Below are 16428 nucleotides of genomic sequence, written 5' to 3' on the forward strand. Positions count from 1 at the left end.
TAAAACTCCCCTAAGTCTGTTTGCAAAATATAAAAAACACATCTAAGGGCTTTTCTGAAAATGCTAAAAAAAAAAAAAAAAAAGGTATAAAAATCGATGATTAACATAGAAATTATTTTTTTAAAGGCAAAAACAAAAGAAAACAAAACCACAAATAAAACATGTAATAATGAAATAACCCAAATGAATAAAATCACTGTCACAAACAGAAGACCAATTTCTCAGATTCTAAAACACAGATTATGAAAATAAATGAAACTATTCACTAAAAGAAAAGTATGTATATATTTAACTGTAAGAAAAACATTTCTCAGGTGACTAATTTTATAGTTATTTACTATTAATAAATTTAATAAATTTACTGAAATCACAATTACTATTAAGAATGAATTGAAATCTAAATAATAAGACCTGAACATCACAGATTAGAGAAGATAAGTAGTATTAGTGCCACAGACAATTAAGCAGCAAGTTCAGCAAGAAGCAGCAAGTTACCTACAAGAGGAAAAATAATCAGGCAAGCCTTATAGCTTTATTCTGATAATATTCAAAGCAGAAAATGTCTATATATTTTCTGAGGGCAGGAGAAGAATGTATGATGTAATAATTCTATATCTAGTTGGCTGGTCATTCTCATTTAATAGACAACAGAAAGTCATTTATAATATTCCCCTGTACAAAGATATTTATTGAATGTCCTCTATGTGCCTACACTATTTCTGGTGCTGAAATAAAACAGTAAAGACAGATCACTAGTCTCATGCCTCTTAACATTCCAGGAGAGACAGACATTAAACAAACAAATACAAAGAAATAAGAAAAGTGTTACGCAGGCACATGTCCTAGACAGAGAACTAAAATAACAAGGATCTGAGTGACTACTTTGACTTACGTAGTCAGAACTGGGTCTTTACGAGGCTACAACATTTAAGTTGAAATCTGAATGACCAGGAGGGCTTCTGGAAAAAGACCATGAAAACTAGTACTTCACGCAGAACAGAAGAGTCGGTTTAATCTTGGACTGATTACATAAAAAAGAAAAAAGTAAGAGGGGAATAGGGAAGGGAAAAAGATATATGATGAGCTCAGAGAAGCAGACAGGGCCAATCACATAGGGTTTTTTATAAGCAAGGTTGAAAGTTTGAATATTATTTATTCTAAGTGCAATTTCGAAGCTCCAAGAAGGTTTTAAGGAAGAGAGCATTATGATATGATTTGTATTTTAAAAGGACCATTCTGGTGGCTCTGTGGAAACTAGATGGCAATAGATGGGAGGTCTGGGAGAGGAAATAGAGAGACCAGAGGGGAAAGATGGCAATAAGAAGTAGATGGATTCCGTATATGTTTTGAAAGTTGAGTTGAAGGAACTTTCTGACAGACTGACGTTGAAGTACAAAAGAAAGAGAAATCAAGGACAATGCCTATATTTTTGGCTTGGCTAGTGGCTTAGCAAAATGGGGAAGACTGAGGGAAGAGCAAGCTTGAGAAGAACAACTAATTTGTGAATCAAAATTATGTTATTCTTGATAGTCACAGGAAAATCAATGTGATGATATCATTCAACTTGGCAACAACTGATACAAATAAAAAAAGCAACAAGGACATGGAATGAAAGGATGGTGAGAACTGAATCTATTTAATTATAAAACTAAGCCTAAATAATTGGCATCTCATAATTTTAAAAAAGATATAAAAGATATGCAGGCTAATATACATGCATGCCCTAGTATAATCAAAAAATTCTAAGACTAAAATCCTCAAATAAATTAATAAGCATCTGAAAACTGGAATATGAAGAGGCAGAAGGAATATGAAGTTCAACATCTTTAAACCTATGAAGCTAATGACTATTTCATTTCTTAAGTTGATAAATTAAAAACTCAAATTTAAGTATATTATTTAAAGTCTTAGAAGCCATCCTTTGACAAAACTACAAACTGTGTACCTTTCAAATTATCAGCAATAAAAGTAAAAGAAACCTCTAGCTATATTTTGCTTAAAACCTTCAAAAAACATTAAATACAAAACCCACTGTAACAGAAGATCAATCATCTCAATAAATTTTAAAATGACTGACCTAGAAAGAGAAAGATTCAGATTGGGCTATAAAATAAAATTTAAAGATAAACCAATGATCCAAAAAGAAAGTAAAATGATAGGCCTAAATATAACAGCATTATCTGGTTGTTATATGATACATAAATACAAACAAGAAAAAAGGATTGGCATTACAATGTTTGACACAGTTATAATCAAAGCAAAAAGAGCATCAAAAAGCACTAAAATTGACAATTCTATTGAAAAATATTAATTATGTAAGACTGTCACAGACTAAATAAATCCAATATAATGACTCACATAAATATCAACAGTAACCAAAATAGAAAGTATAAGAGAAGAAAAAACTGCTATTCATGATAGCAAGAATTACCACAAATATGAAGGCCTCTGTGGCAAGAACTATAATATTTTCCTGAAGAGCTAAATAAGAAAAGTCCTTACCATTGTCAAATGTTAAGTCTTCTAAATTATTCTCACAAGCTTTTTTACACTTTGATAAAAATGATCTTGAACCTTTCCTGGGGAAAAAAAATTATGAAAACAGAAGGGAAATAACTGAAAAACAAAAGCAATGAAGATTATAAAATACAATGAAAAGTCAGAGTAATCAAAAACAGGATAATCCTGAACTACAAATAGGAGTGGGGGGTCTGGAATCACTGAAATAGATAATAAACTCATGCTTAAATGGAAATTCAGTTCATGACAAGCGAGGCATTTCAAACGTGCAAATAAAAGACAGAGTTCGTAGTAAACAGCTTTGGAAAACTGTCTAGCCATTATATTCTTTGCAGCGGAAGATGGAGAAGCTCTATACAACCAGCAAAAACAAGACCGGGAGCTGACTATGGTACAGATCATGAACTCTTTACTGCAAAATTCAGAAAAGTAAGGAAAACCACTAGACCATTCAGGTATGACCTAAATCAAACCCCTTACGGTCATCTAGTGAAAGTGGCAAATAGATTCAAGGGATTAGATCTGATAGAGTACTGAAGAACTATGGACAGAGGTTTATAACACTGTACAGGAGGCAGTGATCAAGATCATCCCCAAGAAAAACAAATGCAAAAAGGCAAAAGGGTTGTCTGAGGAGGCCTTACAAACAGCTGAGAAAAGAAGTTAAAGGCATAGGAGAAAAGGAAAGATATACCCATCTGAATGCAGAGATCCAAACAATAGCAAGGAGAGATAGAAAGCCTTCCTCAGCCATCAATGCAAAGGAAGAGAGGAAAACAGAAGAATAGGAAAAGACTAGAGATCTTGTCAAGAAAATTAGAGATACCAAGGGAACATTTCATGCAAAGATGGGCTCGATAAAGGACAGATATGATAGGGACCTAACAGAAGCAGAAGATATTAAGAACAGGTGGCAAGAATACACAGAAGAACTATACAGAAAAGATCTTCATGACCCAGATAACCATGATGGTGTGATCACTCACCTAAAGCCAGGCATTCTGGAATGTGAAGTCAAGTGGGCCTTAGGAAGCACCACTACAAACAAAGCTAATGGAGGTGATGGAATTCCAGTTGAGCTATTTAAAATCCTAAAAGATGATGCTGTGAAAGTGTTGCACTCAATATGCCAGCAAATTTGGAAAACTCAGCAGTGGCCACAGGTCTGGAAAAAGTCAGTTTTCATTCCGATCCCAAAGAAAGGCAATGCCAAAGAATGTTCAAACTACTGCACTGCTGCTGCTGCTGCTGCTGCTGCTAAGTCGCTTCAGTCGTGTCCGACTCTGTGCGACCCCAGAGACGGCAGCCCACTAGGCTCCCCCATCCCTGGGATTCTCCAGGCAAGAACATTGGAATGGGTTGCCATTTCCTTCTCCACAATTCTACTCATCTCATATGCTAATGCTCAAAATTCTCCAAACCAGGCTTCAACAGTACGTGAACCATCAACTTCCAGATGTTCAAGCTGGATTTAGAAAAGGCAGAGGACCCAGAGATCAATTGCCAACATCCATCGGATCATTGAAAAAGCAAGAGAATTCCAGAAAAAAACATCTACTTCTGCTTTATTGACTACGCCAAAGCCTTTGACTGTGTGGATCACAATAAACTGTGCAAAAATCTGAAAGAGACGGGAATACCAGACCACCTGACCTGCCTCCTGAGAAATCTGTATGCAGGTCAGGAAGCAACAGTTAGAACTGGACATGGAACAACACAGACTGGTTCCAAATTGGGAAAGGAGTACGTCAAGGCTGTACATTGTCACTCTGATCATTTAACTTCTATGCAGAGTACATCATGCGAAATGCCAGGCTAGATGAAGCATAAGCTGGAATCAAGATTGCCAGGAGAAATATCAATAACGTCAGATATGCAGATGACACCACCCTTATGCCTGAAAGTGAGGAAGAACTAAAGAGCCTGTTGATGAAAGTGAAAGAAGAGAGTTGAAAAAGTTGGCTTAAAACTCAACATTCAGAAAACTAAGATCATGGCATCCTGTCCCATCACTTCATGGCAAATAGATGGGGAAACAATGGAAACAGTGAGAGACTATTTTTCTGGGCTGCAAAATCACTGCAGATGGTGACTGTAGCCATGAAGCTAAAAGACGCTTACTCCTTAGAAGAAAAGCTATGACCAACCTAGACAGCATACTAAAAAGCAGAGACATTATTTTGCCAACAAAGGTCCATCTAGTCAAAGCTATGGCTTTTCCAGTAGTCATGTATGGAAGTGAGAGTTGGAACTATAAAGAAAGCTGAGTGTCGAAGAACTGATGCTTTTGAACTGTGGTATTGGAGAATACTCTTGAGAGTCCCCTGGACTGCAAGGAGATCCAACCAGTGCATCCTAAAGGAAATCAGTCCTGAATATTCTTTGGAAGGACTGATGTTGAAGCTGAAACTCCAAAACTTTGCTGACCTGATGCAAAGTACTGACTCACTGGAAAAGACCCTGATCCTGAGAAAGACTGAAGGTGGGAGGAAAAGGGGACGACAGAGGATGAGATGGTTGGATGGCGTCACCGACTCGATGGACATGAGTTTGAGTAAGCTCTGGGAGTTAGTGCTGGACAGGGAGGCCTGGAGTGCTGCAGTCCATGGGGTCGCAGAGAGTTGGACATGAATGAGTGACTAAGTGTGCTTAAAGCTCTTTTTCACACCTTAGGACAAAACTCTCCCTGATGGAGCAAACATTTAAATGTTGGAGGGTGTAGGAGAAAGGAAAAAACCAGAAGAAACTGTGTGAAATAGCTTTAGAGCCGACTAGTAGAAAAAGCCTATATATGAGAAAGAGAGGAATAAAGGAGAACCATCAAATTTATCTAAAAGGAAAAAATACTTCCACACAGAAAAGTACCATAAACAGAGTACAAAGATAGTAGACAAACTGAAGAAAACTTTTAAAACATTTGAAAAGTCAGTATTTTTAAAGCATAAACAGCATCCTCTTAGACATGCTTCTGTTCCATAGGTTTTGGATCATCCTGTTTTCATTTTTGTCTGTAGGTAATTTTTAATTTCCTCTTCGGTTTCTTCCATAGTCCACTGGCTGTTTAGTAGCATGTTGTTTAGTTCCATGTGTCCCTGTTTTTGCAGTTGTTTTTTTTTTCCCCTTACAGTTGATTTCTAGTCTCATATTGTTGGAAAAGATGCTTGATATTATTTTAATTTTCTGAAGTTTACCAAGGCATGTTTTGCAGCCATGCACAAGCTCTATCCTGGGGGATGTTCCATGTGCACTACAATGTGTATTCTGTAGCTTTCAGATGAAATGCTCTCTGTATGTCAGTTAAGACCATTTGGTCTAATGTGTCATTGAAGGCCTGTGATTTCTTACTGATTTTCTATCTGGATGATCTTTGCATTGATGAAAGTTGGCGGCGGGGGGGAGGTTAAAGTCTCCTACTATTACTGTGTCACTGTTGAGTTTTCCTTTTATGTCTGCTAATATTTAACTTATATATTCAAGTGCTTCCATGGTGGGTACATGGATATTTACAATTATTATATCTTCTTATATTTATACCTTGATCATTATGTAGTATCCTTCCTCATCTCCTGGAACAGTCTTTAAAGTCTATTTTGTATGACATAAATATTGCTCCTCTGGCTTTCTTTCGGATTTGGATGGAATAACTTTTTCCATCTCGCATTTTCAGTCTTTATGTATCTTTACATCTAAAGTGAGTCTCTCATAGGCAGCATATATATGGGTCTTGTTTTATACCCATTCAGCCAGTCAATGTCTTTTGGTTGGAGAATTTAGTCTGTTTACATTTAAGGTAATTATTGATATATGTGTTCTTAATGCCATTTTGTTAACTGTTTTAGATTTAATTTTGTAGGTCATTCCCACCTCCCCTTCTTTTTTCTTTTCTCTTGTGCTTTAAAGACGATTTCAGTGTTGTGTTTCAATTCCTTTTTCTTTTTGTGAGTGTATATCTATTAAAGATTTTTGGTTTGAGGTTACCATGAGGCTTCTGTATAGCAATCTATGCATATACATGGTTGTTTTAAGTTGCTCATCTCTTAGTTTCAAATGCAATTTAAAAACCCTGCACTTGACTCTCCTCCCCTCATGATTACTGTCTTTGATATCACATTTTACATCTGTTTCATGAATCCCTTAACTGCTTATTGTGGATATGGATGATTTTACTACTTTTGTCTTTTAACTTTCCTACTAGTTTTGTGTATGGATGATTTCCCACCTTTACTATACATTTGCCTTTACTGGTGAGCTTTCCCAACAATTTTTTGTTCCTAGTTGTGTCCTTTTTTTTTTTTTTAACCTAGATAAATTCCTTTACCATTCGTTGTAAGGCTGGTTTGGTGGTGCTGAACTCTTAGCTTCTGCTTGCTTGTAAGTCTTCCTGGGTGGCACAGTGGTAAACAATCTGCCTGTCAATGCAGGAGATTTAGGAGATGTGGGTTTGATCCTGGGTCAGGAAGATCCCCTGGAATAAGAAATGGCAACCCACTCCAGTATTCTTGCCTGGAATATTCCATGGACGGAGGAGCCTGGCAGGCTACAGTCCATGGGTCACAAAGAGTTGGACATGACTGAGCACACAAGCAAAGCTTTGACTTCTCCATCAAATGTGAATGAAAGACTTGCTAAATATAGTATTCTTGGTTGTACGTTTTTCTTATTCATTACCTTAAATAAATCATGTTACTACCTTCTGGCCTGCATAGTTTCTGCTGAAAAATTAGCTGATAGCCTTATGGGAGTTCCCTTGTATGTTATTTGTTGCTTTTCCCTTACTGTTTTTAATATTCTCTTCTCTGAAAGTTAAAGTTGCTCAGTCTTGTCCAACTCTTTGCAACCCCACAGACCATACAGTCCATGGAATTTTCCCGGCCAGAATACCAGAGTGGGTAGCTGTTCCCTTCTCCAGGGGATCTTTCCAACCTAGGGATTGAACCCAGGTCTCCCACACTGCAGGCTTACTAACTAGCCATCAGGGAAGCCCAAGAATACTGGAGTGGGTAGCTTAACCCTTCTCCAGGGCATCTTCTTGACCCAGGAATCGAACCAAGGTCTCCTGCATTACAGGCGAATTCTTTACCAGCTGAGTTACCAGGGAAGCCCATTCTCTTCTCTATTTACCTTTAATTTCTGCCATTTTAATTACAATGTGTCTTGGCATGTTCCTTTCTGGGTAAATTCTGTATGGAACTCTCTGTGCTTCCTGGACTTAGGTGACTATTTCCTTCCCTAGGTTAGGAAGCTTTTAACTTTAATGTCTCCAATAATTTGGGATTCCTACAGTGCAAATATTACTGCACTTGATGCTGTCCCATAGGTTTCCTGTGTGTGTGCCAAGCCCCTTCAGTGAACCGACCAAGCTGGTCCTCATTTCCTTTCATTCTTTTCTCTTTTTTCTTTCAGCAGTAGTAATTTCCAATACTCTGTCTTCCAGCTCACTGATCCATTCCTCTGTATCATTTACCTTACTGTTTATTCTTTCTACTTTTCTACTCTTTATTACTTCTAGCGAATTTTTCATTCAGTTATTGTATTCTTCATCTCTGGCTGTTCTTTATACTTTCTGTTTGTTAAATACTTTTAACCTTCATTATATGCATGTATTCTTTTCCCTAAACATAAAAGCTTTTGAATAGCAAAGGAAACCAACGACAAAATGAAAAGACAACCTACTAAATAGGAGAAAATATATGCAAACGATATGACCAATAAGGGATAATACCCAACATATATAAACAGCTCATACAACTCAACATCAAAAAAGCAAACAACCCAATTAAAAGATGGGCAGAAGAACTGAACAAACATTTTTCTAAAGAGGATACGCAGATGGACAATAAGCACATGAAAAGATGCTCGATATCAATAATCATCAGGGAGATACAAATCAAAACCATTTGAGATATCACTGCACACCTCTTAAAACAGCTATTATCAAAAAGAATGCAAATAACAAATCCTGGCGAGGATGTGGAGAAAAGGAACCCCATATACTGTTGGTGGAAATGTAAACTGGTGCAGCCACTACGGAAAACAGGTATCTCAAAACACTAAAACACTAATTTGAAGAGATATATGTACCTCAGTGTTCATAGTAGTCAAGATATGGAAGCAACCTAAGTGTCCACCAACAGATGAATGGATAAAGAAGATATAGGGTATGTGTATAAACACATACACACAAGAATACTATTCAGTTATGAAACACTGAAATAAACAAATAAACTCCATCTTGCTTTTTGCAGCAACACTGATGGACTGGAGGGCATTAGGCTAAGTGAAATAAGTCAGATAGAGGAAGCCCAATACTGTACATCACATATATATGGAATCTAAAATATAAAACAAACTACTGAATATAACAAAAAAGAAGCAGACACACAGATACAGAGGACAAACTAGTGGTGACCAATGGGGGGTGGCAATATAGGGTGGTTGAGTGGGAGGTATAGAAGTGAAGTGAAGTCACTCAGCTGTGTCTGACTCTTTGTGACCCCATGGACTACAGCCCACCAGGCTCCTCTGTCCATGGAATTTTCCAGGCAAGGAATACTGGAGTGGGTTGCCATGTCCTTTTCCAGGGGATCTTCTCAACTCAGAGATTGAACCCGGGTCTCCTGCATTGCAGGCAGGTACTTTACCACTGGGCCACCAGGGAAGCCCACTGGGTATAAGTTAGGCTACAAAGGTGTATTGTACAACTTGGGGAATATAGCCAATATTTTGCAATAATTGTAAATGTGATATAATCTTTAAAAATTGCATTAAAAATAAAAAACTGTAAATAAAAAAGACAACCTGATAGAACTGAACAAAGCGTAAATAAGTAATTAAAAAGAATATTAAAATGGCCAAACATTGAAATCACATCAAATCAAGAATTTACTGGACTTCTTTCTATGTTATTCTTTTTCGGGGTAAGAATTTAAACATTAGTCAGTCTCTGTATATGAGTGAACTTGAACACAAAGGCAGCAACTTTAAAGCCAAGAAGTGAGAAATTCCAATCTTTCACAGCCTTAATTTATGAACCCAGCAACTAATCCATATGTGTTAAATAACTACATCACATAATGGTACGCTTTCTTTTTTAAGGTTTGTTGAGAAGTCAGAATTGTAGGATTTTTAAAATACACTCATTAATTCATGATCTGAATTATAATCAAAAGTAGGATATACCCTTCAGTCAAACAAGTGAAACTGCATTATGAAGAGCTCAGTCTACTTGTTGAAGGCAGAGAAGGGATAAACATCTTCGTTTCCTCTGCAAATTCAGCCCATTCATTATTTGGACTGTAACTGTTTCTTGAATGCAACTTGAATATTTATTTGCTCAAATAACCCAAGAAGAGGCAAATGCATGCATAATTCTGTTATATTCTCTTCTATGTGTGCTAATGACATTTTGGAGATCATTTTACACTTATTAGGTGGAACTTAGTAAGAGGACTCTAAAAGAATATTATTATAGACTATTATTATCCAGGAAAAAAAGGATACTGTGCCCTATCTGAAACCTTGTTTTTAAAGTGATGTCGCATATTACCTCAGTAATCTCTCCATAATGAACCATACACACAATGATCAAAATGCTGTATTTGAAATGTAAAACCATTTTAATTGTGCAAATTAAGAAACTGGTTGGCATAATTATGGTCACACCATTATTCTACAATGTTTAACTTTAAGAAGCAGCAAGTGAATGCACGCCAGGTCAAAAAGCATTATTCCTCATTACAATGACCTTTTTTTGTCAAAATAGAAAAACCCATTCCAAAATTTATATGGAATCTCAGGGGACCTTGAAGAGCCAAAATAATATTTAAAGAAGTACAAAACTGATGACTCATACGTCCTGATTTCAAAACTTACTACAAAGCTACTAAAATCAAAACAGTATAATACAGGCACTCTACAGACACACAGACGAAATGAACAGAATAGACAGTCCAGAAACAAACTTTCGCATATACAGTCAAATGACTTTTGACAAGGGTGCTAATAAGACCATTCAATGAGGAAGGACAGCGTTTTCAACAAATGATACTAGGGAAAAGTGGATATCCATAGGCAAAAGAATGAAGCTGGACCCTTACCTAACACTATATACAGAAATAAACTCAAAATGGATCAAAGACCTAAGACTATAATGACCTAAGACTGTTTCTTTCATCAAAGAAAACACAGGGCAAAAGCTTAATGTATTGGATTTGTCAACGATTTCTTGAGTATGACACCAAAGGCTAAGACAACTAAAGAAAAAATAGACAAACTGGACTTCATGAAAATTTATACTGTTTTGTGCATCTACAGACACCATCAACAGAGTAAAAAGGCAACCCACAGAATGAGAGAAAATATTTACAAACCATTTTTCGGATAAAGAATTAACTAGAATGTACAGAGAACTTCTAAAAGTCAACAACAACAGAAAACAACTTGATTAAAAAATGGGCAAAGGATTTGAGTAGGTATTTCTCTAAAGCAGATATACAAATGGTCAATATGCACATGAAAAGATACTCAACATGAATAATCCTTAGGGAAATGCAAAAAACAAAAAAACCTACAATGAAATACCCCTCACATCCATTAGGGTGGCTGCTATAAAAATGAAGAAAAATTACAAGCATTAGAAAGCAGGTGGAGAAACTGGAATACTTGTGTATTATGGATAGGAATATAAATTGTACAGCCACTATGGAAAACAGTATGATGGTCCTTCAAAAAGAATAAAAATATAATTACCATATGATCTAGCAATACCACTTCTGGGTACATACTGCAAACACTGAAAGCAGCGCCTTGAAGAAATATTCATATGCTCACATTCATAGCATCATTACTTACGACAGCTGAAAGGTAGAAGCAACCCAAGTGTCCCATCAAAAGGTGAATGAATAAGTAAAATGTGGTATATACACACAATACAATATTCAGACTTGAGAAAGATGAAAACTCTGACATGAGACATGGATGAACTTTGAGGACTGTTTCACTTGGTTAAGGTCTTCCCTGGTGGCTCCGTCGGTAAAGAGTCTGCCTGCAATGTAGGAAACCTGGGTTCACTTGGTTAAGTGAAGTAGGCCAGGCACAAAAGTACAAATACTGTTATTCCATTTACAGGGAATGCCCAGAATAATCAAACTCACAGAGACAAAAAAAAGTATAACGTTGGCTGCCAAGGGCTGCCAAAAAGATGGGAATGGGAAGTTATTTTTTAATGAGTATAGAATTTCAGTTTTAGCAGATGAAAAGCATTCTGGAATCAATAATTGTTTGGGTAACACAACATTATGAATGTATTTTATACACTTAAAAATGGTTTGAATGGCAAAGTTTATGTTATGTGTGTACCTTCAGTTCAGTTCAGTCGCTCAGTCGTGTCCTACTCTTTGTGACCCCATGAATCGCAGCATGCCAGGCCTCCCTGTCCATCACCAACTCCCGGAGTTCACTCAAACTCATGTCCATCGAGCCAGTGATGCCATCCAGCCATCTCATCCTCTGTCGTCCCCTTTTCCTCCTGCCCCCAATCCCTCCCAGCATCAGAGTTTTTTCCAATGAGTCAACTCTTCGCATGAGGTGGCCAAAGTACTGGAGTTTCAGCTTCAGCAACATTCCCTCCAAAGAACACCCAGGGCTGATCTCCTTTAGAATGGACTACCACAGTATATAAAAACAAAAAAAGAAACTGGAGAAAAAAAGAAAGTTAGTAATGCTCTCATTAGAAATGTTTAGGAGATTCCATGGTGGTCCAGGGGTTAAGAAACCGCCTTGCAATGCAAGGGACACAGGTCTGATCTGTGGTCTGGGAAGATGCCACATGTCTTGGAGCAACAAAGCCTGTGCTCCACAACTACTGAGCCCGTGCTCTGGAGCCCAGGAACCACAACAACTGAGCCTGCTGGCCACAACTACTTAAGCCCGTGCACACTAGAGCCCGTGCTCAGCAACATGAGAAGTCACCACGATAAGAAGCCTGAACACCGCAACTACAGGAGTCCGTGCTCTCTGCAATTAGAAATAGCCTGCACACAGCAACAAAGACCCAGCATAGCCAATAAATAAATAACATTTTTAAAAAAGAGAAACTTTTAGGATATCAAAATTAAAAATTGCTTCAAGTTTTATATAGTAGTTGTAGTTTTATTTTCAGTATTTTTTAAAACAAACAGCCTTTTGACAGAAGTGTTTAAAAAAAAAGCATTATGCTAAGGCCAGAATTATTAAACCTATATCAACCAGCGAGGGAATGGCTGACATATAAAATGTAATTATCCTGAATTTCACCAAATATTTCCCCCAAATCAATGAATACTTTATTAATCAAATTATCATAAAAGTTAAAACTGAAGTTAAAAATTTCACTATAATCTTAAAAAGCAAATTACCTTCAGACTGTCAAGGTGTCTTTCAATTTTTGAATGTGCATATCACAAATTTTATTTAGTAACGAAACTACTGCATCAAATTTGTCTTTTATCAACAACTTCCAATGGAATTTCATACAACCATACTGGAGATACCCTACTGCCCTGACAACATAAAAAGACTCTTGGAAGAAAGGAAACAAGGAAGGATACACGGGGAAAAGTGTTCAAAAATTATTTTGAGAGTTTTAATACATACCAGGCTCCAATTTGATAATTTTTACTGCAGCCAACTCTCCCGTATGTATATTTCTGGCCTAAAATAAAAATGAAAATAAAAATTTTAAAAAGTCTGTCAACTATATAAAAGTTACTTGGTACTTTGTTAATTAGCTACTTATGAGTCAGGCTTTTAACAAAGTTGAAAAATAAAGTCTTTATTTCCAAAGAAATGAGAATAATAATTTTCGCAGTAAGGAAAAATATAGAAAAAATACACACACACACACACACACACACACACACACACAACTACCTTTAATCCCACCACTGAAAGACAACTACTGTTTAAAATTTTGGTTTCCTTCCAAGTCTTTTCTTACACTTAACTTTTCTCAATTAAAAAAAATACTCATGGTTTTTATATATTTATTAAAGGAAAATAAAAATATCAAATCGTGTATCTTACTATCCAGAGGAAAAAGCTAACATTTAGTCTACGTGTTCCTTTTTGGCCCTGTGTGTGTGCTCAAATGTGCATGTGTTGTACAAGATGTGTCATCACAGTCTTCTACAATATGGTTTGCAGTTTAGTTCAGTTCAGTCGCTCAGTCGTGTCCAACTCTTCGCGACCCCATGGACTACAGCACCCTAGGCCTCCCTGTCCATCACCAACTCCTGGAGTTTACTCAAACTCATGTCCATTGAGTTGGTGATGCCATCCAACCATCTCATCCTGTTGGCCCCTTCTCCTCCCACCTTCAATCTTTCCCAGCATCAGGGTCTTTTCCAGCAAGTTAGCTCTTGCATCAGGTGGCCAAAGGATTGGAGTTTCAGCTTCAGCATCAGTCCTTCCAATGAATATTCAGGACTGATTTCCTTTAGGATGGACTGGCTGGATCTCCTTGTAGTCCAAGGGACTCTTAAGAGTCTTCTCCAACATCACAGTTCAAAAGCATCAATTTTTCAGTGCTCAGCTTTCTTTATAGTGTGCAACGCTGCCTAATTTTCCATTGATGGCACATATAATTTATTTAACTCATCTGCTATTAATGGACTTTTAATAGGATTAGGATTTAATAGGACTTAGGATTTTAATATTATTTTGGAATTAGAAATATATATATATATCTTACAGCTTTATATCTATCCATAGCCTTGATTATTTCCCTCAAATAAATTCCTAGAAGGGAAAATATTTACCACTTAACAAAACATCATGGACAGACTTAGTATAAATAATACTTCAATGATTATCACAGCAAATATTTTAGCACATATCAAAGTCTGTTAGTAAGGCAACCTATAAGCATAATTGTTACATCAAAAGGTATGTGGATTTAAAATGGACATATTGCCATATTGCTCTGAAAAAAAATTATTGGGATTTATACTCATGCCTTGGAGAAGGAAATGGCAACCCACTCCAGTATTCTTGCCTGGAGAATCCCAGGGACAGAGGAGCTTAGTGGGCTGCCATCTATGGAGTCTCACAGAGTCGGACACCACTGAAGTGACTCAGCAGCAGCAGCAGCATACTCATGCCTAGCATAGATGTTAAATCTATGTCTGCCAAGTTCTATTATAGGTAGAGATTTGTATTAGTTTTAAGAAATCATGTATTTTCTCAGTGCAATATATAATTTTAAGTGGTTCATAAAACCATTCTTACTGCTAGATATTAAGGATATTATACATAGTTTTTTCATTATTTAAGATTATTTTTTTAATGGATTCTAATGAAATGACTAGGTCAAGGGCATAAATATGAACATTTAAGGCCATCAACACATACTGCCAAAACGGTCTAAAAACATTGTACCGACATACTGTCGTGTATATTCGCTCAATCATGTCTGACTCTTTGTGACCCCATGGACTATAGCCCACCAGGCTCCTCTGTCCAAGAATTCTCCAGGCAATAAGTGGGTTGCTATTTCTTTCTTGAGGGGATCTTCCCTACCCAGGGATCAAACCCAGGTTGCCGGGTTTACAGGCAGATTCTTTACCATCTGAGTCACCAAGGAACATAACAGATGATGCTAATATGAGTGTTCATTTTATTACACCCAGTGGCACATCATATGTGGAAATGCAATTTAATAATTTGGAACATTTTTCACTTCAGTGTATTAGATTTGAAGGTGAATTTTCACACACATAAAAAATAAGGAGCATTTGATAAAACGGGACAGTATGATTACACTTTTTTTGCTAGATTAAGTAAGTCATGTTACCAAAGAAGAGAGGGAAAGAAAAGGGAAGGGAATAGAAGAATGACAAAGATTACAGGAAAGATAGTGTCAGAAGGGATATTTTTAGAAATAACATATAGATGGTGAGAAAAATAAAAGCATGGGGACAGCAATGCAGAGGCAGTCACAAACAGAAAGGTAGAAGAAAAAAAGGATTTTTTTCTACAGAAGCAGTCTCAAATATTTTGTGATAAGCTCATATATTTTCCTCATCTATCATGATAAACAGGGTAAGGAGAAGTCTCAGGAAAAGAAAACATTTGACCTCACTCCTATCAATGGCTACCCTTCCCCCCAGCTGCAAACACATTTAGAAAAATGGGAAGAGATAGCCAGAAGCCTCACAACCATTCCTACCCTCTCTTCTTCCCTGTCCTTAACAAAAGAATCATCTCAAGTCTTTTCCCAGTTCCTAAGATCTTTCAGCATTTTATATCCATATAGTAGAATATTATTCAGTGATATAAAGAAACGGTGGGAGTAGGAGGGAGTTTCCAGAGGGAGGGGGTATATGTGTACTTACATGGCTTATTCTTGTTGTTGTACGACAAAAATCAACACAACATTGTAAAGCACTTATCCTCCAATTAAAAATTTTAAAAAAGGAATGAGCCATAGAATGGACACATGCATATGTATGGATGTGAAGGGTTAATAGAGTAGCAGAGATGTGCCTACAAACGGGTCTCTCTGCTCAGGCTGAGCGTCCTTGCATACGAGGCGTTCTGCCAGAGTCTGGACACAGCCTTTAATGGTCCCTTGCAAACGAGGGAGCATTCCCTTCTTGAGATAAGAAGGAGATGAGGGCTTTGTGCAGACTCTGCAGTAGACAGAGATTTCACTCCCCTTTGCTGTACGATATCATGTATGCACCTGCACTGTACTGAAAAGGCTTATTCTTACAGTCTGGAATTCTGCCTAAGGGGGGCTTTATAGTAATAAACGGCAATTAGTTTGCCCAGTTCTGTTCCTCTGGCCAGAGTGGTGTCCTGTCTGTCTCTTGTGTGTCTTGTATGTTCTGTGTCATTTCACTCGTAATCACCAGTGATCAACATGGATGA

At 37.0% G+C, this 16428-nt stretch overlaps 1 protein-coding gene across 1 annotated transcript in view; it reads right to left on the minus strand.

Moving 5' to 3' along the window:
• Positions 1–16428, minus strand: part of MAP4K5 (mitogen-activated protein kinase kinase kinase kinase 5) — a 113189-nt gene that overhangs the window by 74029 nt on the left and 22732 nt on the right. Inside the window, exon 3 of the mRNA XM_052646328.1 lies at positions 13153–13210. Within this exon, the coding sequence (XP_052502288.1) occupies positions 13153–13210 (58 nt within the window). The remainder of the gene's footprint in view (positions 1–13152; positions 13211–16428) is intronic.

The sequence above is a fragment of the Budorcas taxicolor genome, chromosome 10, assembly GCF_023091745.1.
Source record: "Budorcas taxicolor isolate Tak-1 chromosome 10, Takin1.1, whole genome shotgun sequence".
Lineage (NCBI taxonomy): Eukaryota > Metazoa > Chordata > Mammalia > Artiodactyla > Bovidae > Budorcas > Budorcas taxicolor.